General features: G+C 45.4%; 2 protein-coding genes across 6 annotated transcripts; one reads left to right on the top strand and one right to left on the bottom strand.

Annotated features, from left to right (window-relative positions):
* rab3gap2 (RAB3 GTPase activating protein subunit 2 (non-catalytic)) lies at positions 1-16,388 on the top strand. Of its 4 annotated transcripts, none has more exons than XM_080480499.1 (35): positions 1-399; positions 1,191-1,279; positions 1,390-1,507; positions 1,594-1,675; positions 2,002-2,049; positions 2,150-2,225; positions 2,331-2,432; positions 2,678-2,777; positions 3,942-4,040; positions 4,148-4,296; positions 4,826-4,905; positions 5,729-5,821; positions 5,918-6,057; positions 6,583-6,778; positions 7,643-7,786; positions 7,998-8,080; positions 8,165-8,229; positions 8,325-8,415; positions 8,503-8,624; positions 8,703-8,913; positions 9,084-9,181; positions 9,288-9,396; positions 9,492-9,652; positions 9,739-9,913; positions 10,321-10,500; positions 10,622-10,728; positions 10,834-10,900; positions 10,981-11,051; positions 11,139-11,174; positions 12,243-12,317; positions 12,638-12,853; positions 13,561-13,650; positions 13,741-13,929; positions 14,014-14,178; positions 14,895-16,388. In XM_080480499.1, exons 1-35 carry the CDS (start codon positions 291-293, stop codon positions 15,045-15,047), a joined length of 4,089 nt encoding a protein of 1,362 aa, XP_080336625.1. In that variant the 5' UTR covers positions 1-290; the 3' UTR covers positions 15,048-16,388. The 4 variants fall into 4 exon arrangements, with proteins under 4 accessions (XP_080336625.1, XP_080336622.1, XP_080336624.1 ...); XM_080480496.1 differs by having other exon boundaries at positions 9-417; positions 1,188-1,279; XM_080480498.1 differs by having other exon boundaries at positions 12-399; positions 1,188-1,279.
* On the bottom strand, positions 15,332-26,669 carry iars2 (isoleucyl-tRNA synthetase 2, mitochondrial). Of its 2 annotated transcripts, XM_080480500.1 has the most exons (23): positions 26,249-26,669; positions 25,499-25,621; positions 25,010-25,163; positions 24,782-24,930; positions 24,658-24,707; positions 23,894-24,003; positions 23,730-23,817; positions 23,338-23,453; positions 22,989-23,158; positions 22,801-22,891; positions 22,557-22,708; positions 22,304-22,464; positions 21,704-21,806; positions 21,469-21,562; positions 20,535-20,615; positions 18,014-18,122; positions 17,828-17,930; positions 17,413-17,535; positions 17,100-17,338; positions 16,880-17,025; positions 16,600-16,790; positions 16,086-16,230; positions 15,332-16,012 (listed from the first exon to the last, which is right to left on the bottom strand). In XM_080480500.1, exons 1-23 carry the CDS (start codon positions 26,504-26,506, stop codon positions 15,867-15,869), a joined length of 3,102 nt encoding a protein of 1,033 aa, XP_080336626.1. In that variant the 5' UTR covers positions 26,507-26,669; the 3' UTR covers positions 15,332-15,866. The 2 variants fall into 2 exon arrangements, with proteins under 2 accessions (XP_080336626.1, XP_080336627.1); XM_080480501.1 differs by lacking the exon at positions 20,535-20,615 and having other exon boundaries at positions 15,360-16,012; positions 26,249-26,631.

Raw genomic sequence — 26,669 nt, 5'->3', positions numbered from 1 at the left:
GACCCGGAAGTACATTACTGTTATTATGCTAACGATGTGTCATCAAGCCATCAGTTTCAGAGTGTGAGCTGCTCATTTATGGAGAAATAGCCACACCGCACAGCTGCGAATCCGACTTTATTGGACCTACAAGGACGACTTGTGCCTGTAGAGTCGCTGTCATCCGGTAAACACGACATTTGGGCGGAGGAACGGTGCTAATCTGCGTCGATCTGCCACAGCTGGACCGTTAGCACGGGAGCTAACTGGGCTTTCCTGGTCCTGTCGGGTCCACACGGGACTGCAGAGGGATGTCCTGCAGCCTGCTGGAGTTCTGTAGGCTCCAGGAGCTGAAGACCGTCCGGGACTTCTTGTTCCAGAGACAGAAACCGGACCCGGCGGAGGAGAGGAGCCAGACAGGTAACGCTGTAGCTAAAGGTAAATGACTGCCTGCAGCTGATAACTGTCGTACAGAGCCACAGCAGCTCAGTTAAAACTACCAAAATAACATCCTGATCACAGCACAGTCATAACACAGCATTTTTATATCAAAGCTCACATTTATATACAGAGCCATTCTGTTCAGAGTTGTCAAAGTATTTTTTTTAATCTGCAGAAATTGCATTTCAGGTGTCATGTGTGAGGAAATTGGTTGTAACCTGCATTAATACCATGCAAGGTGTAACACAAAAGAAGATGCAGAGGACCTGCAGGCTTCTGCATCTTATGTAGCTCATATTAAAACCTTCATGTCCAAAAATGTATATGCATTTGGAGTATAAATAAAAAAAATTTTTATGTGAACAATCTCTCAGATGGTCCTTGTTTATGGTAAAAAAAAAAAACTAAAGTAAAAGCAGGCTGCATGTTGCTAAATAGAGATTTCATCAGTAGGAGCCATTTCCTTGTGTGCAGTGTGGCTGGTTTTGCAAACTATAGGTGCATCTCATAATTGAATATCATTGAGTTTTGATTGTGATGAGTATGACCTTCATGTCAAAGGATGGGTAAATTACAATATTCTTATGAGTTATTGGCTAAAAAGAATGCCAATTTAATAAAAAAACAAAAACCATGATATATTTGTTTATTTGTAACTTTAACTGTAAAATATGTGGACATTTTTCCTCTAACTTTTCTATGTTAGTATCACTTTTCTGATGTTCCCCTTCACATAAGATTTGAGTCCTGGCTGTTTTCCTCTCCAGCAGAGAATGAGCTGTCCTGGGATACATCTGACTGGGAGTCGGCATGGGATGGTGGTGAAAACAAAGAAGCGGACTCTACTTCTACGGCACCGGTGTGTCTTTTCTGTATAATTATTCTTTCTTCTGCACCACTCATCAAGTCATAGTTAAGTCCACAAAGCCAGAGTGGTAAAGGATTCCTTTGATTTCCTGATTGGAAAAGGTGGAAGAGGAGATCACGGAGCAGAATGGACCCTGGCTGCAGGACTGTGTCGTGTCGCTGTCTCCTTGCTCCGACCTTCTGGTGGTGGCTTATGAACACAAGGCAGCATTTCTCTCAGGTCGGACATCCACAACCCACACACACACGCATACATTCATCATTGGGGAGTTTTGCGTCACTGCTAACGTTCGCTTGCTCTTACAGCTAAGTGGCGCACAGACGACAGCGGCAGAGAGGAAATGACTCTGGCTGTTTCTTGGACTGGAACCCTCAGCACTGAAGACGGGTTAGAGGAGGTTATGTTCATACAAAAGAGTTGTATCGATGCAAATCTTCGAAAGCAAAACAACTTGAGCAAGAACTGCAGTGATGTCAGTTATAGATTTACACTTTGTATTGTGGGCGTGGTCCTGGTTCCAATGCCCTTGATCGATGCAGTTTGTAAAAAAGAATAAAATAAATGCAAAAAACTGTTTTCCAATTGGGTGAGGTTGCAGTTTATTACAGATTGTGAATTTTTAAATAATCTAGCAAGTGGAACATTATAAATCAACATTGAAAACAGTATCATGATATCCATCTATGAACTATGAGTTTTGCTGTGTGTTTCAGAGAGTGTGTGACGAGCTCCATTTGCATTCCTCTGGCAAGTCAAAAGAGGTAAGAATGACTTGCATGTGAACTGAAGATGATGACACAGGAAGTCCAAAAGGTCTGAGATGTGAAAATACTACATGCATTTTTTTCGCTGTGTGTACAGAAGCTCTACAGGACGGCCGGACTGGACGTGTGTAGTGGTGGGGTTCACGTCCGGCTATGTCCGCTTCTACACAGAGGTACCACGAGCTGGGTTTTTTTTTTTTAGAGTTCCTATTTGCCTTCGTGGATTCCCGTTGATTCAGTATAACCGAGATTAATCAGCGCTTCTTGTGTCTGATCAGAGTGGGGTCCTTCTCCTGGCTCAGCTGCTGCACGAGGACCCCGTGCTGAGACTCAAGTGTCGTACTTATGAGATCCCCCGTCACCCCGGAGTAACTGAACAGGTGACGCATGCTTTTTAAATAGGCCACTAAAAAGAAATGTGCAAGCATATTATTGTTATTTTCAAGCTTGTAGTTTTTGCCTTTTTTTCTTATTTTTTCCAAAGGATAATAAGCGTAACAGAGACATAAAACAGTTCCTACAACTGCAAAGTGAATATTCAGCCTTTGCACGGTCCTTCCAGAGAGCACTGGCATCTCTAACCTTGATAGATATCGATTTAAAAAACAAATTAATTCTGTTGCAGCCTGAGGAGCTGAGCATCCTGTACCCCGCAGCTCTGGTCACCATCGATGGCTTCAGTCTGTTTCAGTCCCTGCGCGCCTGCAGGAACCAGGTGGCAAGAGGTAAAACTCCTTCTGTGGGTGGCTTCACATGCACACGTGTCCATTAGAGGAGGAGCATTATTGGCATACACTGTAGCCTGTAATTTTGTTGTATTGATAACAGAAGTTGTTTTTCATGTGCTGGCTGGGTGGATAGAGTGTGCCACGAGGCATTCAGGTACTAAAAAGACACACGGCGTGCTGCATGCCACCTTCAGTGGTTAGTAGGCAAGCTTTTAGCTTCTGGCAGTGCTCTTGTTAGTCCCTGTGAAGTGGCTCGTTTATCCCCGACAGATTTCTCCATGTCAACGTCCTCCAACAAGAAACGTCTCATGTCAAAAAGGGTTTGTTGGAATATTTAGCTTCTCTAAAGTGACTCTTTTAACAAAGGTTAAGCTGATTGGCTAACCAGTATCTCTTAGTTACATTTAAATCGGTCAAACAAAGACGCCTCGGTGCGAATCTGTGAAAAGGTTCTTAAAAAGCCCAAGTCCGGGGAAAGAGACAGAAATAGTTTCAAGTTACTGAATTTCACAGGTTTAGCCAAATCCAACAATAGACATTTTAAAGAACCTAGTTTGCTTTTAATTGTTGAGTTGGTCACCAGTGAAAGAGAAAGCAGTAGTTGAAGAAAAGCATTTTGAAGACTGAGGGAGGGGTCGGTAACCCTGGGTAAAAGTGGAACCGTTGGCATGCTCCAGTATAATAAGAGCCACTCTGGAACTTTCTGCGTCGGCTGCATTAAAGGAACTTTCTCAGCGTTCTGTGTTGGATTCTGTCTAAAACAAAAATGTAATTGACATATTTTTCCAGGTATTAATGGATTGAAATTAATCAGTTAAAGTCCCTTTTTATTGACTTCATCACCTTTTGGCTATCACACTATAAATTATATTTCCAGACATCCTCGCCCATGCTGAAGCAAGGCAGCGGGAGCATCATACAGTGGGGGGTTCTTCTCAGTCGCAGGCCCTGGACTGCATTTCAGAAAGTCCAGTGCACTTTCATCAAAAATATAGTAACCATAATTCGATTGTCAAAACTATAAAAGGGGATTTTTTTTTTCTTATCAGTGTGTAGCAAAGGTAGGGGATAGATAACAGCAATAATTTTATCATAATGTTTTTGGGCAATGTTGCATCTTTCTGTGTAATTCCTTATTGTTTCTGTCACACTGTCGTGCAGCTGCAGCAGCAGGAAGTGACGTCATCCAGCCGCCTCCTCTGGCCTATAAGAAGTGGGGCCTGCAGGAAATGGACAACATCGTGGACCACAGCAGTGTGGGTGAGTGACTGCGAGCTTTGATATCAACTGCACAGTTTTTAGAGACTTCATAAAGAGGCGACACAGAGTGCAATGAGAACGATTCCCGACGGCCTTTTTGTCTCCAGGCATCATGACGCTGTGTGTTTTCGACCAAATGAGGAACGCGTCCGTCCTCGGAGGGTTTAATGCGTCGGTCAAGGGCAGCCCTCCCGCCATGAGCCAGTATGTCACTGTAGGAGCCGGCCCGTACACCGGCTTTTACTACGCCGTGGAGGTGAGTGTGTGGAGGAGCAGAGGAGCAGGCCTGGCTCTTTAACCTTTTCACCTGGACTGGTTAGAGAAGTGGACCTGGGATCTGAATCGCTCACCACTGTGGGTCCCCGAACAAAGCTCTTGACCCGCCACTCTTAGTAATAGGATGGTTTAATTGTGGATAAATAAGTTCCCCAATAAAGTATTTAAAATCCTCCCAAAAAGTTCCCAGTCACATTGGCCACTGTCATGACTAGAATATGAGTGCTAACTTCATCTCTCTGCTTTTTGGTAAAACTTGTCGACAGTTTAGGCGTCATAGTTGGGATGTATAACTAATCTTTATAGCGATTGCAGGATATGACTAAATCTGTTGTTATTAGTAAAGGCTGCATGATTGTGCATTTGTTACTCAGACTGGACCGACTTTTTATGTTCCAATAAATCCAAATTTGTTGTGTGTTTGTCTCTCTCTCTCTCTCTCTCTCTCTCTCTGTCTCTGTCTCTGTCTCTGTCTCTCTCTCTCTGTCTCTGTCTCTGTCTGTCTTTAGGGAAGCTCCCAGCCTCTCCTGTCCCACGTGGCGATGGCCGTGGCCAGTAAACTCACCTCAGCCCTCTTCAGTGCAGCCAGGTGTGTGTGAACGTTTACAACCACATCCGATGGTCCGACGCTTCTCATATTTTCTCTTTTTCCCCGCCTAGTTTGTTAATATGCTGCTTCAATGCTTTTTTTTTTTTTTTCACTTATTTTTTTAATGATGTATATTTAGACACACAACTTTTACAATGTTAGGGTTTACACCAAGTGCTACCTTCTGCAGCCTTGTAGGAATCCTCCTTATTCTACATCGATATTATGCAAAGGAACATGAGTAATATGAGGTTAAGGCACAGCGAACCCTCGTGACTCACATTTGTGTTGCAAATTGTAAGAAAAATGAGTTGGTCCTCTCAGTACACCCCTGCATTCCAAATCGCTTGATGCATGATCTGTCTGCAATCTTCTACTGATGTATCTCTATAATACAGTCCAGTCAATACTCTGAATCAGTGGTTCCCCACCTTGTAGCCTCACCCCCATAGTGCCTCTATGAAAGGCTGCAGACTCCCTCTCCAATCTTTCATTTACCAAAACGTGACAGTGAAGTGGACGCACTCAGTCTCCCTCGTCCGCTCTAGATTCTAGATGACATCCTGTAATAGTTTTCCTTGGTTTGTGTGAACCAAATTTTTCGCCAAAACCCACAAAGCTTCTGACGCCCCCCAGGTTGGGAACCACTGCTTTAGGCTAAAGCTCTTTTTCTTTGCCCTGTGCTCGGAGAGAAGTTGATTTTCATTCCTCTTTTCTTATTTTTGTTCTTTCTCCTTTTCATTCTCAGTGTCTTCCCTTATTTGCTCATATTTTTTTCGTATGTTCCCTCCTCTTATTGTGTCCTCCATTGTTTTCCTCCCAGTGGATGGTTGGGATGGAATAAGAACAAGAGCGAAGACGAGGCCCCTCAAAAACAGAAGCCCAAGGTGGAGCCCGCGACTCCTTTAGGGATCAGGTAGCAGACACGCTGTCTCAGTACCGATGCCACCGCGTTCTGTTGCGTCCTGTTGAAGTAGGGCTGTCCTTCTCACCCCGGACCTCCCTCTGCCAGATTTGGCCTGCCAGACTCTCGGCGCCACGGCGAGTCGATATGCTTGTCTCCGTGCAACACGCTGGCTGGAGTGACGGACGACTTCGGTCGAGTCACGCTGCTGGACTTGGGGAGGGGTATCGCCATCCGCATGTGGAAAGGTGAGAGGAGAAAAGAAACTGAGCGGGGAAACACAAACATTTAAAACAATATGCAATTTGGCAAGAATTTTCACCTGGAATGACTGAATTGGTACTTTATTTTGTAAGAACTCCTGGAAAAATCTGAGTCAGCATTTGTCATGATACTCGAGCAGTTATGAAAATAGAAATTGTTTTGTGCTTGTGATCATCTTCCCCTCTTATCATTTTCTCGTGAGATCCAAAGTGAAATATAACTCTAAAAAGAAGGAGAGAAGCTGTTGGATTAGATTTGACCAACATCCCGAAGGCTTATGTCTTTATTTATATTTATTTTTAAGAATAGATTGATAAAGGTTTAACACATCTGAGACTACAATGCAGGAGAAAAGTCACTTTATTTTAACATGTTTAAAATAAAAGCATGACATATATGAGACCCAAGTGACTCACATGAGGAAAGTGCAACATGTTTCAAACAAGCTCATTACAAGATTTCTTTCCTCTGCTGATACGAAGCTTCTTCTCTTCTGTTGGTGCTTCCAGGTTACAGAGACGCTCAGCTGGCCTGGCTGCAGGTTCCAGAGGAGCGTGGAGATCGAGAGTTCTCCCCCTCGGTTTCACTCCCCAAGCGCCGCGCTCTGTTCCTCGTCATCTACGCCCCCCGCAGGGGGATCCTGGAGGTGTGGGCCATGCAGCAGGGTCCTCGAGTCGGAGCGTTCACTGTGGGAAAGCACTGCAGGTATAATCGGCGAAATACATAAGTTTATGTTTCTTCAGTCTGCGATCAAAGACAAAGCGACACATGTATTTCTTGAGTCGGTAATACAGACCTTATGATTACTAATCGAGGCAGTGAAGGCCTGGTATTGACTTGATATACACGGCACAGTTTTTGTTTTGATAAGTCATAAAACACACACTCACACACACACACTTGCTGCACTTGTCATCAGGCAGGATTCAACACTGTTTAATTTGAGGGCGGGAACGATAACACTGTTGTCTCGACAGCAGCTACACAATTTGAACCTGCACAGGGAATTTAAATGTCACTCTTAACTTTTTTTTTTCTTCATAGAAATCTTTAAAACCTTTTTGTTGAATTGTAGTTTGTCTCGGTTGACATAAAAGCCTCTAACAGATTAACTCTGCAGAGCTACACAGCTGCAAATATAATCTGTGACTGAAATTATGCTTAAAATTTGGCGAAGAATCTTTTCTTTTTTCTTTTTTTTTTTTGCCAAGTTGAAAATACAGAAAGCAATGGTGAATAAATGAGTTTTCTTGTTCTGAGTTTTGGCAGTCACCAGTAGTGGAGGAGTATAACTGTGATGAAGTGATTTTCTGTTTCCAAAAGGTCTCGTTTCACGTCAAAACTAACCAGTTGAATGTAGGTATGGAAAAGCTTTTTCCCTCTGAGGTCTGTGCTGTATCGTTTACTCACAGTTCACACTATTTGAGCGATGAAAGTTACTGTCTTGTAGGTATATTTGCAGTGTCCTCTCTTCTAAACATACACTGGAGAAGATGAATGCATTTAACTTTTGACGGGGTTTAGTGTGGGAGAAAGCAGCTTCTGTGACCGTGTGCGTCTGTCCTCCAGGTTGCTCTACGCAGGCTACCGTCTGATGGGGGTGAACAGTGTGACCAGTCAGGGCTGGCAGCTCCACACCCAGCAGGTGTGTCTGCTGGATCCCACAACCGGAGCACTGAGGACCGTGAGCGTCCCCTTCCACCTCGCCCTCAGGTTGGCACAGGAACACAAAGAACAAGCTGTAGATTTTCCTTCATGCCGGAGTTACAATCACAATCTCAATAATCTGCCTGACGTCGTGCTTTCTGGTCACTATGCAGTCGTCTCAATGTCATCTTTGTATTGTGCTGCAGGGAAATGCTCACCAAGATGTACTCCAGACCTGCTAAATCTTTGCGGATTTAATTTTTTTCTTCCGTTTCAGTGACAAGAAGTGTGAACGAGCCAAAGACATGCACCTGATGAAGAGACTGACTGCCGTCCTGAAGAGCAGAGACGTGGATCCCGGTAGGAGAACAACAGCGTTAGATCTCGCTGCGTCCTCGCAAGATGAGTGAAGGTTCAACCGGTAGACTTTTCATTTCTTTCTAGATGTTTTGGAGGAAGAAGCCCGAAGCGTCCTGCTGGATATCAAACACCCGGCCGTTAAGAAGCAGGTACGGACAAAGCCGCCGCTCACGTTCATGTGCAGAACCTTCTCAGCTCATGGAGTTAAAGCTCTCGTCCCCCCCCCCCCCCCCCCTTTTTTCAGGCTTTGGAGTCTCTGCTCTCAGCCAGGAACGCTCCCGTCTCGTGTCTTACCAATATCACTCGTGCCTTACACAACACTTTGAAGCAGCAAGGTGAGGCAGATTAAGTTGTAAAGCTTTGAAATGTAGTTTTACTTTAACACGTGCAGATTGTGATTGTTTTGTCTTTCTTGCCGACAGATCCTAATGAAGTGGACACTGCGCTACTCCAACTCTGCTCCTCTCGGCTCAAACTGCTTCAGCTCTACAGCGACATCCAGCAGCTGCACTCTGCCGCAGAAACTCAGGACGAGCCCGAAAATGTGCGACGACCCGCCCGCTCGCAGAGCGCAACAGGAGATCGATCAGTCTTTAATCCGGTCTTCTCTCGCTCTCCGAAGGACTCTCTGGAAGGCATGACGGATGAATTGTCCCGCCTTGGACCCACGCTGCAACGCTACGCCCAGCTCACCTCCAGACCCAGTGTCTCCTTCGCCCAGGACTCGCCCGACACCCCCCTGTCCGCCCAAGCGTTTCTCTCTCAGCTGGAGGTCACAGAGGACGGGGAGCTGAAGCTGCTCCGCAGGTCTGAAACGGAATGGAACCAGCTTGGTAAGCACATCCAGACCTCGATGGATTCCTCACTATGACACTAATACAACTCCAACACCAACAGTTGTAAAGCAGCAGAGAAGACGATCGGCCTGTTTCTTTCCAAGCCCTCCTGACAAAAATATGCACAGATACAGACTGAGAACTCTGATCTTGTGTGTCTCTGGCAGGAAACTTTGTGTTCTGGGGGTGTCTGTGTGGGAAAAGCTTGCAGCGTCAAGTCTGTGACACGCTACAACAGGCTGGCATCAGCCCACAGCAGCTGCTGGTAAGAGTGTGGTGTCCTGGAAAAATGGACAAATCAATCATTACATTTATTTTTTTTATTATTACTTGGCTTATTCTTCTCCGTTAAAATGTTTTTACTCTTTCAGTCGTTGTTGCTGAGTGTGTGGCTGCAAAGGGAGAAGGAGGTTCTGCAGAAACCAGCGGAAATCGTGAGAAACTTGCACACGCTCCTCGTCGCTCTCAGCGACATGAAAGGTGTGTGTTTCTGTTTCCTCCTCGACGGAAGGAAGAGGCATCTTTTCTTCTTCACTTTGCATCAGTAAACATAGACGAACTCTCGGTCTCACCAGGTGCGGTGGAGGAGTCCTGGGACACGCAGTCTGTCTCCCCCTGGTGGCAGCAGGTTCGTTGCACATGTACCCAGTCCCACAACGCCGCCGCCGCTCTGCTGGCTGCCCTGGTCGCTCACCGCGCCGTGAAGGCGAGCATCACGAGCCGGGCGGACAGCAAGGTACCGAACCACGTGGATCAGTTATGATACTGACGACAATTGAAGCCTCACGTTTACGCCGAGTTTTGTTTGTTTGTGTGCTTAAGCTGCAGTCGGAGTGGGAGGCCGTGTCGTTGGAGTTGGAGCAGTGGGTGGTGTGTGTCCGTCAGCTGGAGGACGTGCTGGTGCTGCAGACTCTCTTGCTGGTGCCTTCTCCTCAGGGTGCAGCAGGGGGTGCTCCAGCTCACTGCTCTATCAAGGCTCTGCTTGAGGGAGGCACAGGTGAGTCGATTTAATGGGATCATGCAGATTCCTTGTTTTTGTGGAATAACTGTCTTATTGCACAGCATCTCCACTGAAGGGTCATACAGAATTGATTTCTTTGCTGATCTTTCCACTTGTTTATTCATCAATGTTTCCTGGAAATGCAAGATGAGCTTCACATTTTATAGTTTAATATTGAACGTTACATCAAAGGTTGTGAAACATCTTTTTGATGTTCTATGAATCGGCCCATTTGTCTCTGTAAAGTATCCTCATCTTCATTTCATTCTTAAGCTCATGATATTTTATTTTTATCGTGTTATTTTCCTCAACTCTTTTTTTTTTTTCCCACCATTACTCCTTGAGAATCACTCAGATTCCTGCTTAAAGCAGCTTGTGCTTCAGCGTTGCCTTCATCTGTTTAGGAGGAATTGCTGACAGTGTCTCCAAGTGGGTGTTCAGGCAAAACATGGCCCCCGAGCGTCTGAAGGAAAACCTGCAGAAGAGAGAAGCTGCTGAGGCGGAGGACAAACCGGAGCAGAGAGGAGGAGTAGAGGCGGATGTAGAGATGGAGAAGAGCCAGGATGGATCGGACAGAACAGCAGGTGAGGACCGATGCTGTCTTTTATGATACCAAAACTCTTTATCAGTTTCTGTAGTCTCGTTTTACGAAGCGTGCGCGTGCAGCTTGTGAATCCACGGCTGATCCTGTGGCCTGTTTGGCAGAGCTGTTGGTGGCGGTGTGCCAGAGATTCCCGCACTCCCTCTCTCCCGACCTGCTCTTTGCTCACTGCTGCTGGGAGTACGTGGTGCAGTGGAACAAAGACCCGGAGGTGCACGCAGACTCAAACACACAGAGTATTTTCATAACGCTCTATCAGCTCTATCAGGTGCCGTGTACATTTTGGATTCAACATCTCACCCACCTCTCTTTGTAGGAGGGTCGGTATCTGTGCTGGGCTGTGGAGCATTTAAAGCTGGTGTCCAGTCCTCACATAAAGCAGGGTTAGTAAATGTTTAGCTGCAGATCTTTCGTATCACTCGGTTTAACCCAATGTGGCACCGATTGTCTGCTTTGTTTCCAGGTATTTCCACAATGATGTGGAGCACCTTCATAGTGAAGCGCTTTTCTGCAGCAGCCTTCCTCACAGAGAAGGTAAGTTGCTCCCAATGGCCTCTATAACTCAGACTTTTTTCACCTCTAAAGTTTTTCGGCTAATAAAGAAATGTTATTTTCTCACAGGTGGGGAAAGCACCCAAAGATCGATTGTGTCGACGGGTAAGTTTTCCCTCAAACACATTTTCTAAACAATCATTCGAGATTAAACACATTGATCAGTCTTAGCGAGGAACTTATGAGTCTTTTTTTTTTTTTTTTTTTCATTAAATGACTTTCGAGTCATGATGATGATTCTCACCACTTCTAGTAAAACATCTTACATCCTCAGTTGAACAGATCACAATCTCCCAGAATACACTCCATTTTATTTATCTTAACTCCCAAGACACTGTTATAAAATTGTTGAATATTCTTTATTATTTTTAAAAAGGAGTTTGGCCATTAGTGGGTGATCGCAGCCTGAGATTTATCGCCTATTAAATCCAATTCTAAATACATGTTGTATACATTTTCTTTGTAATTATTCTCTGTATTCTTTTTGTTTCAATTATTATTCTCTTATTTAACTTTTGCCTGTTTTATCTATTCATGTTAGGTGGAGCACCAGTTCCCAAAGACATTACCAATTTTCAAACTTCATATTTATTAGTAATAAACTGTGAACAAAACACAAATTGACAAGGTACCGTTTACATTCTCATGAATAATATTAGATTAGAATATTCTGAATTAAATGACAGCAAAACAAAACCTGGAGTAGCTTTTTTTATTTATTGTTTTGAATCCAGATCAATGACAACAATTTGATCTGGGCATAAAAAACTTTTTAAAAAGTAAAGATGGACAAAATCAACTACGACGACTCCAGGAAAATTACTTTCTCGAAGTAAAATTATGAGAATTGTTTACTTGTTTTGTTCTGTCTGGAAATGTTTTGATTATGATATATTACATTTCCTTCAAGATCGATAATTTATCCAAATAGCATTGATCTAGTTTTAAACTTTTACGAAACAAAGAAGTAAACACACGTGAACATGATCTAAAAAAGTTTGAGCCACCAGTGTTTTAAAAATGGACTAATGCAGTAGAATAAACTTTTCAAAGAGGATCATTGAGAGGTTCCTGTTCTCTAGTGGATCTTCTATTAGGTTTCTATTAGTGTCGTAGCTGTCATGTCGAATTCTTCCTGAAAGTCTTTTTGTTGTTGTTGTTGTTGTTGTGCAGGATGTCGGGATGGGAGACAAAGCCATGACGTCTTTCCTGGGCTGCTGCATCCAGCTGCTGCAGATCCTCATGGAGGTGACTGAAGTGTTGGTTAGGAATCACTGCCCTTTGTCTTTTATATACTTCGATGTAAGTACAGAGACTGCAGGTGGGAGCATGAGGGGAATGAGCCGTGCCTCGCTTTGATCCAGTAGCATGGACACAGACGCAGGGTCAGGATGTTGAATTAGAGTTTTTGTGGCTTCTACTGAGACCAGTCAGTTTGTATCGCCTGCTGCCTGCTGTGTTTGGAAACATGCTGGTAATGCTACAACTACTAATGCTAAGCTGCCTGGATTACTCCCAGACATCACTGATGTCCTCGCGTCTTTCCTCTCCTCTCCCCCGTCCTGCAGGCCGACTCCGCCGTGGAGGAGGTGGCCGCTCCGGAGCTTTCCATGGAGGAGGCGTGGTGTGGAGCCGAGGGCCCCGCCTCCATAGCCGAGCTCGCCCTGGAGCAACGAGGCATCCACTACCCGCTGGTCCAGCACCACTGCCTCCTCGCCACCCTGATGCACGCCGCCATGACCTTCAGCCTCAAGGTCAAACCGCTGAGCCTGTTTGACAGCAAGGTGAGGAGACGGACACAGATTCTCTTGTTGCATGAGTGCTAAAGAACATTCTTGAAAGATGTCTATTGGTCACACATAAGAGAAAGGAAACTGGCCATTGCATGAATTTTTGAAGGCTCCTACTTTTATATTGTGGTGTAATATTTTGGTCTGTAACTTTCTAGAGGAAATCGTATGACACTCCAAGAACAAAAGGTTGGAAGCAATGGAATGAATAGCTTTTCTTTTTGTTTCCCTTAAAATGAAACATGGTGAAAAATACTCTATTATAAACATTTTTTAAAGTGAAACTTTAAATTTCTCCGTCCCTCCTAAACTTTGAATTTGTTCCAACAAATGCAAACCACTTTGCTTTAACAAATCCAATGAAAAGCACTTCCTCCTTTGAGCCACTAGGTGGCACTGTTGTCATCTTTCCCCTCAATTAGACAGAAAGTTCTCCACACAATTGCTTTATCTATGGTGATACAGCAATTGGAAAAAAGGAAGTTATTAGGAAATCTGCCTTTGGAGTTAAAAACCTCTTTGTTGTGGTTTCAATGAAAATTGCTTGTTTATTTCTGCTTTATGTATTTATTTGTACTGTATTCTATTTCGGTTCGCGACAACCGAACAAAATGCCTCTTTCTCAGATTAACGTCCATCCACTAGTTGCACCGTTAGCAGCTGCATCATACCAGATGTGTGTGTATATTTTGTGTTTGTAGGGTAAAAACGCTTTCTTCAGAGACCTGACGACCATCCAACTGATGCCCAGTGGAGACATGGACCCGAGCCTGGTCTTACTGAGACAGGAGGTGAGAGACGCTCTGGACAGCAACGCGAGGAGGAAGATAAACGACCAGTCTCATTTCCGTTTCCTTTTTTATGTTATTTATTTTTTAAAGTTCCTCCTGCGGGTGCTCACTGGCTGGGTGCAGGCGTCAGATGAACCGTCAGCTTCTGCTCCTCCGGCCGACTGGTGGCCCTCGCTGTGCCTGGAGCTCGGCGCCCTGCTGCAGGTCAACGCAGACATCCTGCGACGGCACCTCGTCTGTGAGCTCTACAACCAGGGCCTGGACCTCCGCGCCGAAGAGGTGCGGCGACTCTTCCACTCATCCCAAAAAAAAAAGAGGGAGAGAAAACTTCTGCTGATCACGTCTCCATGCTGTGACTTGTAGATGATGCTAGAAGTGGAGGATAAGGACGTTCTGGGCTCTCAGCTCTTGGTGCTGACCGGCCAGAGAATGAGCTTCTCACTCCTGCACAACCAGACGCAGACGCAGACCGCCATGGAGCTGCTGGCCCGCCTGCCACCGACCCTCTGCACGTGGCTGAAGGCCATGGTGAGAAAGCTCAGCGCTGCATTGACGTATCCCAGAGAGGAGCCCACCTTTCATCCTTAATAAAGTGCAACTTCAAAGGAGCTGAGACACCGGGATCATAAATATGGCTACTGGGGGGTGGGGGGTTAAAAAGCTTTCAAAATATATGCAGTGCAATTCGTCTCCTTTCATCAGGTGGGACTCGGTGGTCTGTAGACAATGGACCGATTTCTCCATCTTATGAAAAACCCAATTTTTCCAAACGATCTTTGCATCTATAAAGATACGATTTAAATTGTAAAACTGCTCGATCACCTTTTTAGGTTTGAGATTCCAAAGTATAGCAATGTGTGTTCTGTACAAGAATTTTCGAAGTTGGAAACTTTCCATGGGAATTAAATCAGAATTTATTGGAATAAACCAGGAATTTACTAAATTGAAGTTTGGCTCTCAGGATTATACTAAAATCTATTTTCCCAAACTATATTTAAGTTCCCTACTAACAATTCTTAAACATAATCGATTGTCAGACATTTCCAAAATTCCTCAGCTCAACGTCTCATGGGAATTTACTGGAAATTTCCCTCCCCTTTGCTACCCCGAGCATGTTAAAAAAGAGTAATGACCTATACTTTCTTCAAAATGTTGTTTAAATGCACCCTGGATAACATTCTCTAAAATCTGAACTATCGCCTCAGTCAGTTTTTAAAACTCCACACTTCCTGTGCGCTCTGCAGGACCCCAGCGAGCTGAGGTGCCCCCTGGTCCCCCTGCCCCAGACCAGCCGGCTGGTGGGTCGCCTGGTGGAGATGCTGCCGGAGAACCACGCGCAGTACAGCCTGGCCCTGCACCTGCTGGAGGCCGTGGACGCGCTCACCACCGAGGACTGAGCTTCCTGCTGCCGCCGGCATAAGGCGAAGCAGCTTCCACGCCATCCTGCTCTTCACCTCATGTTAATACTGAACTTTAATTCACCGATTAATCAGAGGAAGATCGGCATCTTAACCTTATTTTCCTAATCTATTGTATTTTTCTGCATGTAGCATAAATAATATTGAGCATTTGCAGATTATGTGTTGTCATGGGCGTGCGCCGTCACTTCCGCCGCAGTTGAATTTTGGCGTGTCCGTTCGACCCTCCTCTTCCCCAACAGGCCGGACGTGTACCATACAGAAGCAGATATGGACTTTTATTTTTTATTTATACACGCTGCTCGTACTGTCCTAGCTGTGCCTGTACACTCTGTAGTTGTTGCGTCCAGCCGCTGGGCTCCGCGCAGAATAAAGAGGCTTTGCTTGAAATACGACGACGTCCAGTCTGACGCTGCGGCGCACCAGACAGACAGAAAGCTCCAAGTCTTTAATTCAGACATACTCTGCAACTTCATCAGGTGTACAGAGGTACACATATTCTCTTCTGAAATATAAAGTCACATAGTGACACTTTTAACAGAACCTCCTCCCGTCTACACAGATACAGTCTTCGATTTCCTGCTTTACATTTATATATGTACAGTAAACAATTCAGACATCAAGTTCAAACTTTTGGTTTTCCTCCTCCAGTGAAAGAGAATCAGCTCCGGCATCAGTTTTTTTTTTTTTTTTTCTTTTTTGAAACTCCGACTGGAGTGTTAACAATCTTTGGCCGGAGCAGAGGTGCGAGTGTTTGGCATTGCTGGTTGCCAAGGAGACGGATGGGGGCGTGGCCTGTCAGTGAGCCTGTGAAATGACGGTCTGGCAGCGCGGGCACAGGCAGTCTGGAGACTGAGCGGTGTAGCGGCGGCATCGAGGGCAGCGGGCGGCGGAGGTGGGGACCACTGCGATGCTGTAGGCGCTGTCCTCTTTGATCATGCCACCTGAGAAAACACACACACACCTGTGAAGCTGACCGTGAACACCCGTCCCACCGCGGCGCTCGATGCTGCTCACCCTCCAGGTTGATGAGGAAGGTCCCGTGGCTGAGCAGGGCATCGGGCGGCAGGTCGCGGGGTAGATCGCTCGTCAGGTTGACCCGGGCGGCCATCATCAGCTCCACCAGCTGCGAGGAGGTGGAGGACGGCTCCTCCTGCAGGGACTGTGAAGGAAGTACACGTGAATTTGGGTTGAACTGAAACGGCTCGAGCACAGAAAGTGTGTTTTTAAAGAAGTGCTTAAGGGAGAAAAATCATTAATGATGAAGTGATTCTTTTTTTGTGTGTATTTCAAACAGTCACATTAAATGCTGATTAACTCAACACAGATTTGTGATGTGGGTGTCAAAAAAATCAAGAGTGGAGAAATTTAACTAGAAATGTTTTGTTTGGAGTTTCAGAAATGTACATGAAGTCGGCCATCGGATGGGAATGACAAAATGTCGCACCTTGAATTATTGATGAATTGATAAATCTGTTTCACCACAAAAAAATGAAATCCCTCCACCTCGAGGCTCACGGCTTCAGCTCACCTCCATGAGCTCGAACAGAAGGCTCGGTTCGATGACGACGGTCACGTCGTACTGAGCCGCATTTTTTCCCGGGATGGTGGACAGGAAAGAGTCTCTGATGGCGCAGGCTCCCTCCATGGCCTCCTCTAATCCCGGGCGCCGCCACACGGAAGCGCTTTTAATCCAGCCGCTTTTGAACAACGTTTCGTCTTCTGCACACAAAGCAAGTGCAGTTTTGTTTTTTCTTTCTTTACTACAGCAGCTGTACAGAGAACCTGAAGAGACAGAAAGCTTTACGTACGGTCGTGTCCTGGCGCGTGCAGATACACTTCCTCGGCGAGATGCGGCAGGATGGGAGCGATGGATCTGGTCACGCCGTCCAGGAGTTCTTCTAGGATGGTCTGACAGGATCTCCTGCCCAGCGAGTCCTCCGGCTCGCAGTAGAGCCTGACGGGACGAGACGACCATCATGGAGGGAGACCTAGTGTTGCGTGTAGTTTGGCAGCGGAGGAAGGTCGTACCTGTCCTTGATGATGCTGAAGTAGAAGTTGGAGAGGTCTCTGGTGATGAAGGCCTGGAGGAGGCGGATCACTCTGCCGGCGTCGAACTCGCTGTAGGCGTCCGTCGCCTTCATGCTGAACTGGTGCAGCAGGTGCAGCATGTACTGATCCACGTAGTGCATCTCTTTGGGGTCCACAGCTTGAACGCGTGGATCGAAGCCTTGGAGGTTTGCCAGCAGGAACCTCAGAGTGTTCCTCAGCTGGGGAGGGGGGGAGGGGCGAGGAGGTCAAACCAACCACATGAACAAAGAGAAAGCTGAAGACTTTCAGTTACCTTGTTGATGTCGTCGCGGGCCGAGTTGAGCGCGTTGGGTCCGATTTGGACCTCGGAGAAAATGTTGGATTCGGCGACCCACCATCGAAGAACGTCCGCTCCGTACGCCGGCGTGCTGGAGTCCTGACAACACGATGTGGAAGACGTGACGTGTAAGCAGTGCGTTTGTTGGATCTGCCATGTGTCGCTTCCGTCTTTGTCTTGAGCTGATAGTGAGTTTACTGCTACATTCATACTGGAGGTTAATACGACCCAATTCTGATGCAATTCGGATTTCCATAAACTGCGTACTCGGTGTGACGCCGTCAGGGTCGGATAACAAACGACCGCGCAAAGACGTCGCATCTCAGCATCAAGACCTCCACGTGTGAACAAAGCCTGAGCGGCTTTAAACTCCCAACATTGACCCGTTTACCTTCCCTCCATTGATGACCACATCTGGATCCACCACGTTGCCCAGAGACTTGGACATCTTCTCCCCCTTTTCGCTCACGGCGAATCCGTGAACCACCAGAGACCTGCAGAACGTCACATTCCTGGTTAACCACTGCTCTGAAGCAACCGCCGCCATCTGAACGTGAATTCATCAGCAGGCTCGTACTTGTAAGGCGCCTTCTTCCTGACGGCCACGCTGGTGAGCAGCGACGACTGAAACCAGCCTCCGATCTGATCCTTCCCCTCAACGTAGGCGTCGGCCCGGGGGTCCGATTCTGGAGGTGGAGAATGAAGAGTCACTTTTATTTGTAAAATACGTTCACAGACCAGTAAGAGGAACCCCCCCCCCCCCCAAGGGCATTAAGATCTGTAAAAAAGATCCGAGAGAGCAGCTGCTGTTAGTGTAGAAAGTGTTAGTGACCAGTCTCCAAACTCGACACAAGAGGAAAATCTGTCTCCACCCGGAATCCATCCAAAGCAAAGAGGAGCAACATTCAGGACAATCCTGGAAAACCAGAGTGAGAAGCTCCAGCTACATCCTGCATGCAGAGGAAGGAAGAGGGATGTGAACGAAGTCGTGAAACTGCTGTTGTGAGTTTTCCCCTCAAAAGTGCAACAACGACCCGCAATATTACAGTAAACTCAATAAATATGCGTGGGCGTGTACTGTAAAGTCCCTCATAATTTAAGACTCATTAGTAGAGCAAGTTACACCTGTACACATACATTTAAAAGTTTTATTTAATAATTGGATCTTTTAGGAGACGTATTTGGGGGTTTTTTGTCTCATAATTTTCTGAATGGAATAAATAAAGTTCCATAAAGTTGATGACATTTCAGACTGAATGAATTAGAATTCTTCTTATTAATGTGCTTGTAGCACTTTGAGAAATGCATTAGAAAACATTTTTATTGTTCTTATTATTCTGCTCACATGAGTTTATACATGTAGTTTTATAAAAACTTTTTAGGTTTAACTTTTGTCGCTTTAAAGGAGACATATCATGCTTTTAAATCCTTCCTTTTTACATATAAATCATACAGTTGTGGTCTATACAACGCGAAACTGCAATGCTTGGGTCTGAATTCCTCATTATTAGAGCTCCACAGGCCCCTTTTCAACCCCTTTTCTGATGCGCTTCTGAGAGCAACTCGTTTTGGGGCGGTCTCTTCAAATGCAAATGAGACACTTCATACCCCGCCTCCTCTCCAGGTTGCAGAGGTCACACTCGGTTCAACGTCACCCTGTTCGGCCATCTTTGTAGTTTGATAGAACAGATACAATTATCTAGCGGCGCAGAAACTTTATATTCACACATTATTTACAAAATGTCAACAACGGAAGATTTGTCCATCCAGCCATACATGTTGGAGCCAGAGTCGGACCCGGCGGAGCGAGATGAAAATGACGATGATGCACCTTCAGAACAACGTCTTCATATGGATGTAACGCAATGGTGTGTTACTATATTTACACTAACTTCTCCATCCATGCCCACTACTACAATACTGCCTGTATTACAACGACTATTTAACACAGAAGTTACATTATAATCTAAAACGAGCACACAGCGCTAACATATGAAGACGGTGCAACTGCTAATGCTAACAAAACAATGACAGGGACGTCTTATCATCACACTTTTTAGCGTTATATACAGCTTACCGAAGTGCTCTGTTCGTCGTCTCCATAGATAGAAGGAACTGACCGCTCAATCAGACCAAGTCTTTCGGCAAATCCTTCTTTATACTGGCGGAGGTTGCTGAAGCAGTCGTCCTTAAAGTGATTCGCGCACACAAAAATGACCTTACCCACAGATGTGGGTACATTTCTGTGAAAAATAAAACTCAACCAGGCACTTCGAAAAGGTTCTGATGCTGGGAGACGGTGTAACGAAGCTTGTGGGTTACTACATCCAACAACCGAACATTTTGACTTATCCTCTCGTAACTTCGGTTGGACTACAAAATCGCAGCGAGAAACAAAAATGGCGGATTGCTCGAAACGTCGATGTCCTAATTTGGCAGTTCCGCTGAGAATACTGTGACGTCATTGTTCAAAAAACGTAATAGAGAATAGAAAAATCGAAACCGATCGCAAAATATGACCAAAACAGAATATAAAGATATCAACGGAGCACCTGAAGAGACTACTTTGAACTTTTCTGTACTTCTAAACACTCTAAATATACACCAAAATGCATTTAAGGGCTAAAAAAGTGGATTTAGCATGATATGTCCCCTTTAATACATTTTATTGAAATTGGATATTTATTCATGGTTGTTATTGATTTTTATTGATGTTTAAGTTTTCTATATCGGGTTTTTATAATCACAGATTTTCATAAATGTAAAATGCACTACGAATTAAATGCATTGTCATCATTACTTTCATCCACTGGCAGCTTTCTATGTTTAGGATTTGAGTTTTTATCTCTATAAATGCTAAATGATTCGTCTTTCACACGTCCAGTACAGTTGCTGTATTCCCACACTTTTCTAAATTTTCGTTTCACTCGACAACAGCAAAAGAGTTTCATCTGAAGACGTGCCGTGTTAGATCAGTCCTGACTGACACGTGTCATGGAGAGACAAGTCGCAGTGCGAGTTCGAGGTGGCGAGGGAAGAACAGGAGGAGAGGCAGAAGCTGCTGTGCTGCCCCGCCTGGGCGAGAACGATGGAACAACCTGTGGCCAGAGGGGGGCGCAGCTGAGCGGGGAGCCAGCTGAGAAGCGACTCGGGCTCCTCAGAATCGTCCTCCGTCTCCTCTGGAACAAACAATAGCGAGACATGGGGAGGCAGTCTGGAAACCAGGGGAGCCGCTGACTGAACCTGCAGGAGCTTTTCGTGATAAAATCCGGGGAAGATTCACAGACTGAAAATGTGTAAAGCTTCTAATGGAGCTTCCGATTGAAAAACACTCCTTAAATTATATAGTTCATTTGCTTCTTGTAAGAAAAGCAGCCGAATTCACTTCATAGCATCAAATCGTTGACCTGCTTGATGTGGAATTGGACTAGCTTGAATATTGTTACCAGTGTGCGTGTAATCTGACTCAGCAGATTTGACTAATCCAGGATTGGGAGCAGCCTCCTGCTGCTCATGCTAATGATCCATCAGAAGCTTTCGCTCTAATCAAACTAATGGCGTGAGGCTTGTTTAACTGTATTTTTGAAAGCTTTTGAGTAATCCATATTTACAACGACGCGAGGAACAAATAGTAAAAGAGCGGCTTTACTACACAAGGGAACGTCCTGAGGAACCTGAAACTTCAAAGAAACAAAATAATTCATTTAATGAAAACGGCATTTTTAATTGATGTTATAAATTCAGATTGACCCGACTTCCTGTGTCATTGGCTTCTTCTCTGGAGGAAATGCTGCCCCCTAGCGGATAAAGGAGGGAGCTCAATTTAATGATGTTTGACGTGAAACGATAATAAAAAGTTAACTTTTGCTGCTTAAAACACAAAATGTAAACATTACAATTTCATGCTGATCATTTCTCACCGCAGAAATAAATCGCCATCATTTCTGATTCTTTAACGTAGGATTCACTGGATTTCACCGAGTGCCAGTTCGTTCACGTTCACAGGGATAATAGGAGGAGTTTAGAATTTACCTTCGAGCACGGCGGCCCACGACGCTCCGCTGTCGAACCAGATGTCGAGGACGTCCTCTCCACGGAGATACTCGCTGACTGGACCTGCTTTACTCTGAGGAGACGGCGCGAGAGAGTTTTGAATATTTGCAGGGAATTTGACACGTGTCATTTGACACGTGAATGGCAAAACAAAAAAACCTGCTTAACTAAACAATCAATGACAAAACCGTCTTCACATGTTGGGTTTCCTCACCTTCTTCAGGACGTCGGGGGGCAGCAGAGCCTCGATGGGAAGCTCCCACCAACAGTCGCTGCCTTTCTCTTTGAACAGTTTGGCAATGTGGGACACGGAGTACCTGCACAGGACGGACAGATGGACACTGCTGACACGGTTCCAGCTAATCAGGATGTGTTAAAATGGTACGTCTCACTTTTGTAATGCTTTTATAAACAGAAGAAAACAATCAAATAGACAAGCAGTGTTTATTAGTTGGTCTAAAAGTTTGTATGCGACGCTGAAGGAAAAATGTCAGGAGTATTTATTTTTCTGACTTTGAACAAAGCAAAAATCGGTAGAATATTAAAGTGCAAATACATGATTATTTGCTTAAATATTGACTTAAAGGATGTGAAACTGTCAATAAAAACTCATATTTTCTTTTATATCAGCAGTGTCAAACTCATTTTAATTTAACAGTCAGAATAGCTTAAATTTCAACATCTTCTAAAGAACTCCAATTATATGAATAATAACTGGTTAATAAAGAAAACATGACAAAACCGTGTTTGATTTTATTTTTTCTGCATTAAAGAAAGTTTGCTGGAGTCTGTGTTTCAGCCTGTAGCGTCTTACTTGTTAATGAGAGCGTCTCCGGTCTCTTTGTGGTAAAACACTGGGATCGGGACGCCCCAGCTTCTCTGTCTGGAGATGCACCAGTAGGTTCGTTTGTCCAGCATGGCCAGCAGGCCGCCCCTCGCCGACTCGGGCAAAACGCGGACCTTCTGCAGCGCATCCTGGTCAAACGCAAGGAGTCTTTAAAATAGGAACTACGTCCTTTATGCAACACGTAACGGCGGGAATCAAAACTAAGCGGCTGAGGTTTGACCTTTGCTTTGTCTTTGAGTGACGCTGTGTTGATGAACCACTGCTTACTGGGCAGGATCACCACCGGCTGCTTCGTGCGCCAGTCGTACGGGTAGCTGTGGACACACTGCTCCTCCTTCACCAGAGCGCCGCACGCCTTCAGCATGGAAATCACTAACACACACAAACACACACACACACAGATTTAGAGAGCGCCTCAGTCGCTCGGCACTCTTCCACTTCTACCGAGCCTCGTCTCGCCGTACCTTTGTCCGTCCCCTCTGTCATGACGGTCAGGTCCTGCAGGTCCGGTCCGGCCATCTTGGTGAATTTACCATCCTCATCCACCATACACTCCTTTGGAAGAAGGAAACACACACACACACACAGTTACGGTATCTTAACAGTCTTGATTTCTCAAAGGAGAGGGTTTATTTTTAAAGAGACCACGTACCACAGGGAGTTTGAACTGCGACGCCACGCTGTAGTCATCCATGCCGTGAGCCGGCGCCGTGTGGACCAGCCCCGTTCCTTTAGCCATGGTCACGTGATTGGCCGGCAACAGAGGGACCTGCTTCTCGGGGATTGTGGGATGTTTGCAGACACCGCCTTCGAGCTGGGAGCCTTAGAGGAAGGAGATGGTTGTGTTTTATTGAATTCTATTGGTTGTGAGGAATGCCAGCTTATCAAATTCCAAGATTCCACACTGGTTCGCATGTATCCCAGTTAATTAAGCAGTTTTGATACTGAGATGAGGGGACATATTGCAGTCAGTGGACTGTCTTTCTGTGTGTGTGTGTTACCTGTGAAGGTGGCCACGCTCTGCAGCTCGGTGCCCAGCACTGCAGGCAGGCTGGCTGTGCGCTCGGATGCGACCAGCAGCAGCTGAGAATTGTCTGCCCTCTTCACCACAGAGTACCTGGAGACGACAACGCAACATGGTCAGAGACACACAACGTGACGTTTGACTCACCAGATGACCCACCGTGAATCTAACAACGCTGCTCTGTTTTCGTGTTTTAAAAGTCCAACGAGTCACATGAAGTGGGAACCTGAATGTCTAATGAGTGAGGAAGGAGACGCACGGCGGTGTCGTGGTTTGTCTTCGTGACGGTTGCAGAAAGGATCCCTAAAAAAAATTAATTTATATATATATATATATTTGCTATGACATCAAAAGCATCTGTTGTCTTACTTGGCGTTGGGCATGTAGCAGACGGCCTGGTTGGCGGGTATCGTCCACGGCTGCGTGGTCCACACCAACACGGAAATGCCTTCCAGACCTGCAGAGGGACGCACGCACCCACATGCCGTCAGGAGCTGGAAAACTGAGGACTGGTTTACCTTTGTGTGCGTTACCTTCTTCTGAGGCGATGTTTGGCGGCAGCGTGACCAGCGGGAATGTGGCGTAAATGGCTCTGCTCACATGTTCGGGATTGTACTCCAGCTCCGCCTCTGCCAGGGCGGTCCTACGAAAGCATAGACGCCTTTGCTGTTTATTTTAATAATTTATTTATTTCCAACATGTGCCAAAAAAAGAAACAAGTGAAACAAACATAATGAATAAAGACAAAAAAGAGACACTCGTGCAAATGAGTAATCCAGAGATCACATAAGACACACTCCAATTTTAGAACTATCTATATCTATAACTATCCTTTAGTTTAAATTACATAAAGACACAAAAACATTTTTATCTTTCAAAATGATCATTCCCATCTGCCATGAAGTTTATGAAATAATGGAATTTTGCTAAGTTTGGATTTGCTTCAAATCTTCAAAAAAAGAAAATTTCAATGTACCCAAGAACTTGTGAGCAAGTTAAAGTTGCTTTCTTCTTTTAGTTTAACCTTGAAAACAAAGGTGGAAAACTTTTATACTGATGCAGGTTTATTAGAAATAAACACTTGACTGTTACAAGAATATGAACTAAATCCCTTAAAGCAAAGAAAGTTGCTCAAACCAGGCAAAGTTGAACTAAAGTTTTGATCAGTATATTAGGATAATAATGATTTGGTACATTGAACTGAACTCCAGTCATTAAATCAAAACGGGATGTTTGTTCTTTTTCCTTGATTCCTTGATACAATTCCCAGCTGACTTCCTACAGGGTGAGTTTGTACCTTGACGAAGGAGACCAGAACACTGGTTTGTAGTCCTGGTATATGAACCCCTGAAGAGAGAAAAACAAATCAGCCTGATTCATCCTACGACGTCTGCAGTGACGAGTCCTCTCCCCTCCTTCACCTTGCTGTGCATCTCCTGGAAGACCTTCAGCTGCGTGGCCTCGTAGGCGCCGTCAAACGTGTAGTAGCACTTCTCCCAGTCGGCCATCACGCCCCAACGCTGGAAGGCGGCCTTCTGCCGAGCGATCGCCCCCACCGCGAACTCCCGCGCTGCACGAGACAGGTTAACGACACGTCAGCAGCCGCGAGCATCTCGGCGTCCCGTCGAGCGGCGTCGGGCGGTCCTCACCTTTCTGTCGGATCTGCAGCGGACTCAGCCCGCTGGTGCCCAGCTCCCCCAGAGCCTTCAGCTCAATGGGCAGGCCGTGGCAGTCCCAGCCCGGGACGTAGTGGACCTGCCGGCCCCACAGCATCTCGAAACGGTTTCGGATGTCCTTCAGGATCTAGAACCAACAAGAAGAAATCAGGAGCCTCGTTTTGAAAAAGGTGGGACACAAAAATAATAACAGGCTGGATCATTTCTCTTGATCCACAAGGACTCGTTTCTCATCATTTCAGTATGAAGACTCACCTAATCAAAACCCTGTCGACTTGATTTAAGATGATTTTCAAAAACAGATTGTAAATGCCAAGAAGTGGAACATGTAGCACGCAGCCATCCGACACTGGTTTGGTTCCACGTATATATCAATTACTGAGTAACGTGGAGGAACATCTTACTTCCCCATGTTGTAATGTGTAACAACAGGAAGAAACATGAACGGTGTGATCCCGTCACCTTATTAAGCGCGTGTCCAACATGAGGGTCTCCGTTGGCGTACGGGGGTCCGTCATGGAGGCAGAACTCCTTTTTGGCCTTTCTGGCTCTCTGCCACGAGTACAGATCTGCAAAGCCACACTCCTTCCAAGGAAGGTAGAAATAAGAGAGTATTCATATTTTTTCACAGGACAACATTAGAGCATCAGGTTAAACTTTTAGATTCAGACAATGTTGAAGCCTAATATCTGTCTCAAACTCACAATTCAGAAACACGTGCTCAACATGTTAAACGTTATAATAAATCACTTGCACCATTTATTGAATGTTGGATTGTTTTCCGGTTTATCATGCGAGAATGTAGAATATTTTCAGCTATCTTGTTTTTATATCATTGTCTGTATTATTTTGCTGTTCTTAAATCACTGTCCACCTTGTGGTACAAATAACGGATTATCTCAACGTTTAATAGTCACTTATCAAATATAAAAGCTTTTAACAATGTGTGCCACATATTCACAAATAAATTACAATCTTGCTTTAAGTTTTTCATTATTTTTGTTAGTGTCTCACATTAGGAACTGTACATAACTAAAGATAAAGGTTCAACATAAATAGAAGGAAAGTTTAAAAAAAAATTACATGAAATAAGGTTATTTTAATATCTTCTCGCTACAAACTTTGCATTTGGCCTCATTATGTCTACAGATGTATTAATCATCAAGTCAAGTTACTAATAAATAACTTTCTTTGCATTTTGATTAAACCCACTTTCTGTATGTGGAGCTCCCGGTCCAGAAGCTTCTGCCCGGTGAGTTTCATGGGGAAGTCAGTCCGGGGGAGAAGCACCGTGTCCCGGTACCGAGCGGAGTCCTCTGCGGGCTGAGCGCCGCCTTCTCCCGGGCCTGCGCCTTGACACCGCCCGGAGCTGAAGGAGAGAGCCCGGTGGAGGAGGCCGCCTCCGTCCCGCCGGGAGCCCCACCTCCTCAGCGTGCGGCCCGCGGCCGACACCCGGCACAGCAGCAGCATGGAGGAGAGACGGTTGAAGCGGAGGAAACGTTGAAAGTTGACTTGTAGTTTATGTGTTGTGACAGTGTGACGCTAACGTGCGGCCATGTTCGGATGTTCCGTCCTTCTGAAGCAGAGTTCCACCCGGATGAGTTAGTGCAGAGGACAAGTAAGGAAACACTGT

The sequence above is a fragment of the Lipophrys pholis genome (genome assembly GCF_963383615.2).
Source record: "Lipophrys pholis genome assembly, chromosome: 14".
Classification (NCBI taxonomy): domain Eukaryota; kingdom Metazoa; phylum Chordata; class Actinopteri; order Blenniiformes; family Blenniidae; genus Lipophrys; species Lipophrys pholis.
The sequence above is the reverse complement of the archived record's forward strand: the minus strand, read 5'-3'. Positions and strand labels throughout refer to the sequence as shown.

What these genes read in the sequence shown, in the direction of transcription:
- rab3gap2 (XM_080480496.1), top strand. Translation starts at nt 291, where the DNA reads ATGTCCTGCAGCCTGCTGGAGTTCTGTAGGCTCCAGGAGCTGAAGACC. An exon ending in ACTCTACTTCTACGGCACCG is followed by an intron (nt 1,280 to 1,389) that starts GTGTGTCTTTTC and finishes TGATTGGAAAAG; the next exon opens with GTGGAAGAGGAGATCACGGA. An exon ending in GCCCTCTTCAGTGCAGCCAG is followed by an intron (nt 4,906 to 5,728) that starts GTGTGTGTGAAC and finishes TTTTCCTCCCAG; the next exon opens with TGGATGGTTGGGATGGAATA.
- iars2 (XM_080480500.1), bottom strand. Translation starts at nt 26,506, where the DNA reads ATGCTGCTGCTGTGCCGGGTGTCGGCCGCGGGCCGCACGCTGAGGAGG. An exon ending in AAACATCGCCTCAGAAGAAG is followed by an intron (nt 23,818 to 23,893) that starts GTAACGCACACA and finishes GTCCCTCTGCAG; the next exon opens with GTCTGGAAGGCATTTCCGTG. An exon ending in TTCAGCATCATCAAGGACAG is followed by an intron (nt 17,026 to 17,099) that starts GTACGACCTTCC and finishes TCGTCCCGTCAG; the next exon opens with GCTCTACTGCGAGCCGGAGG.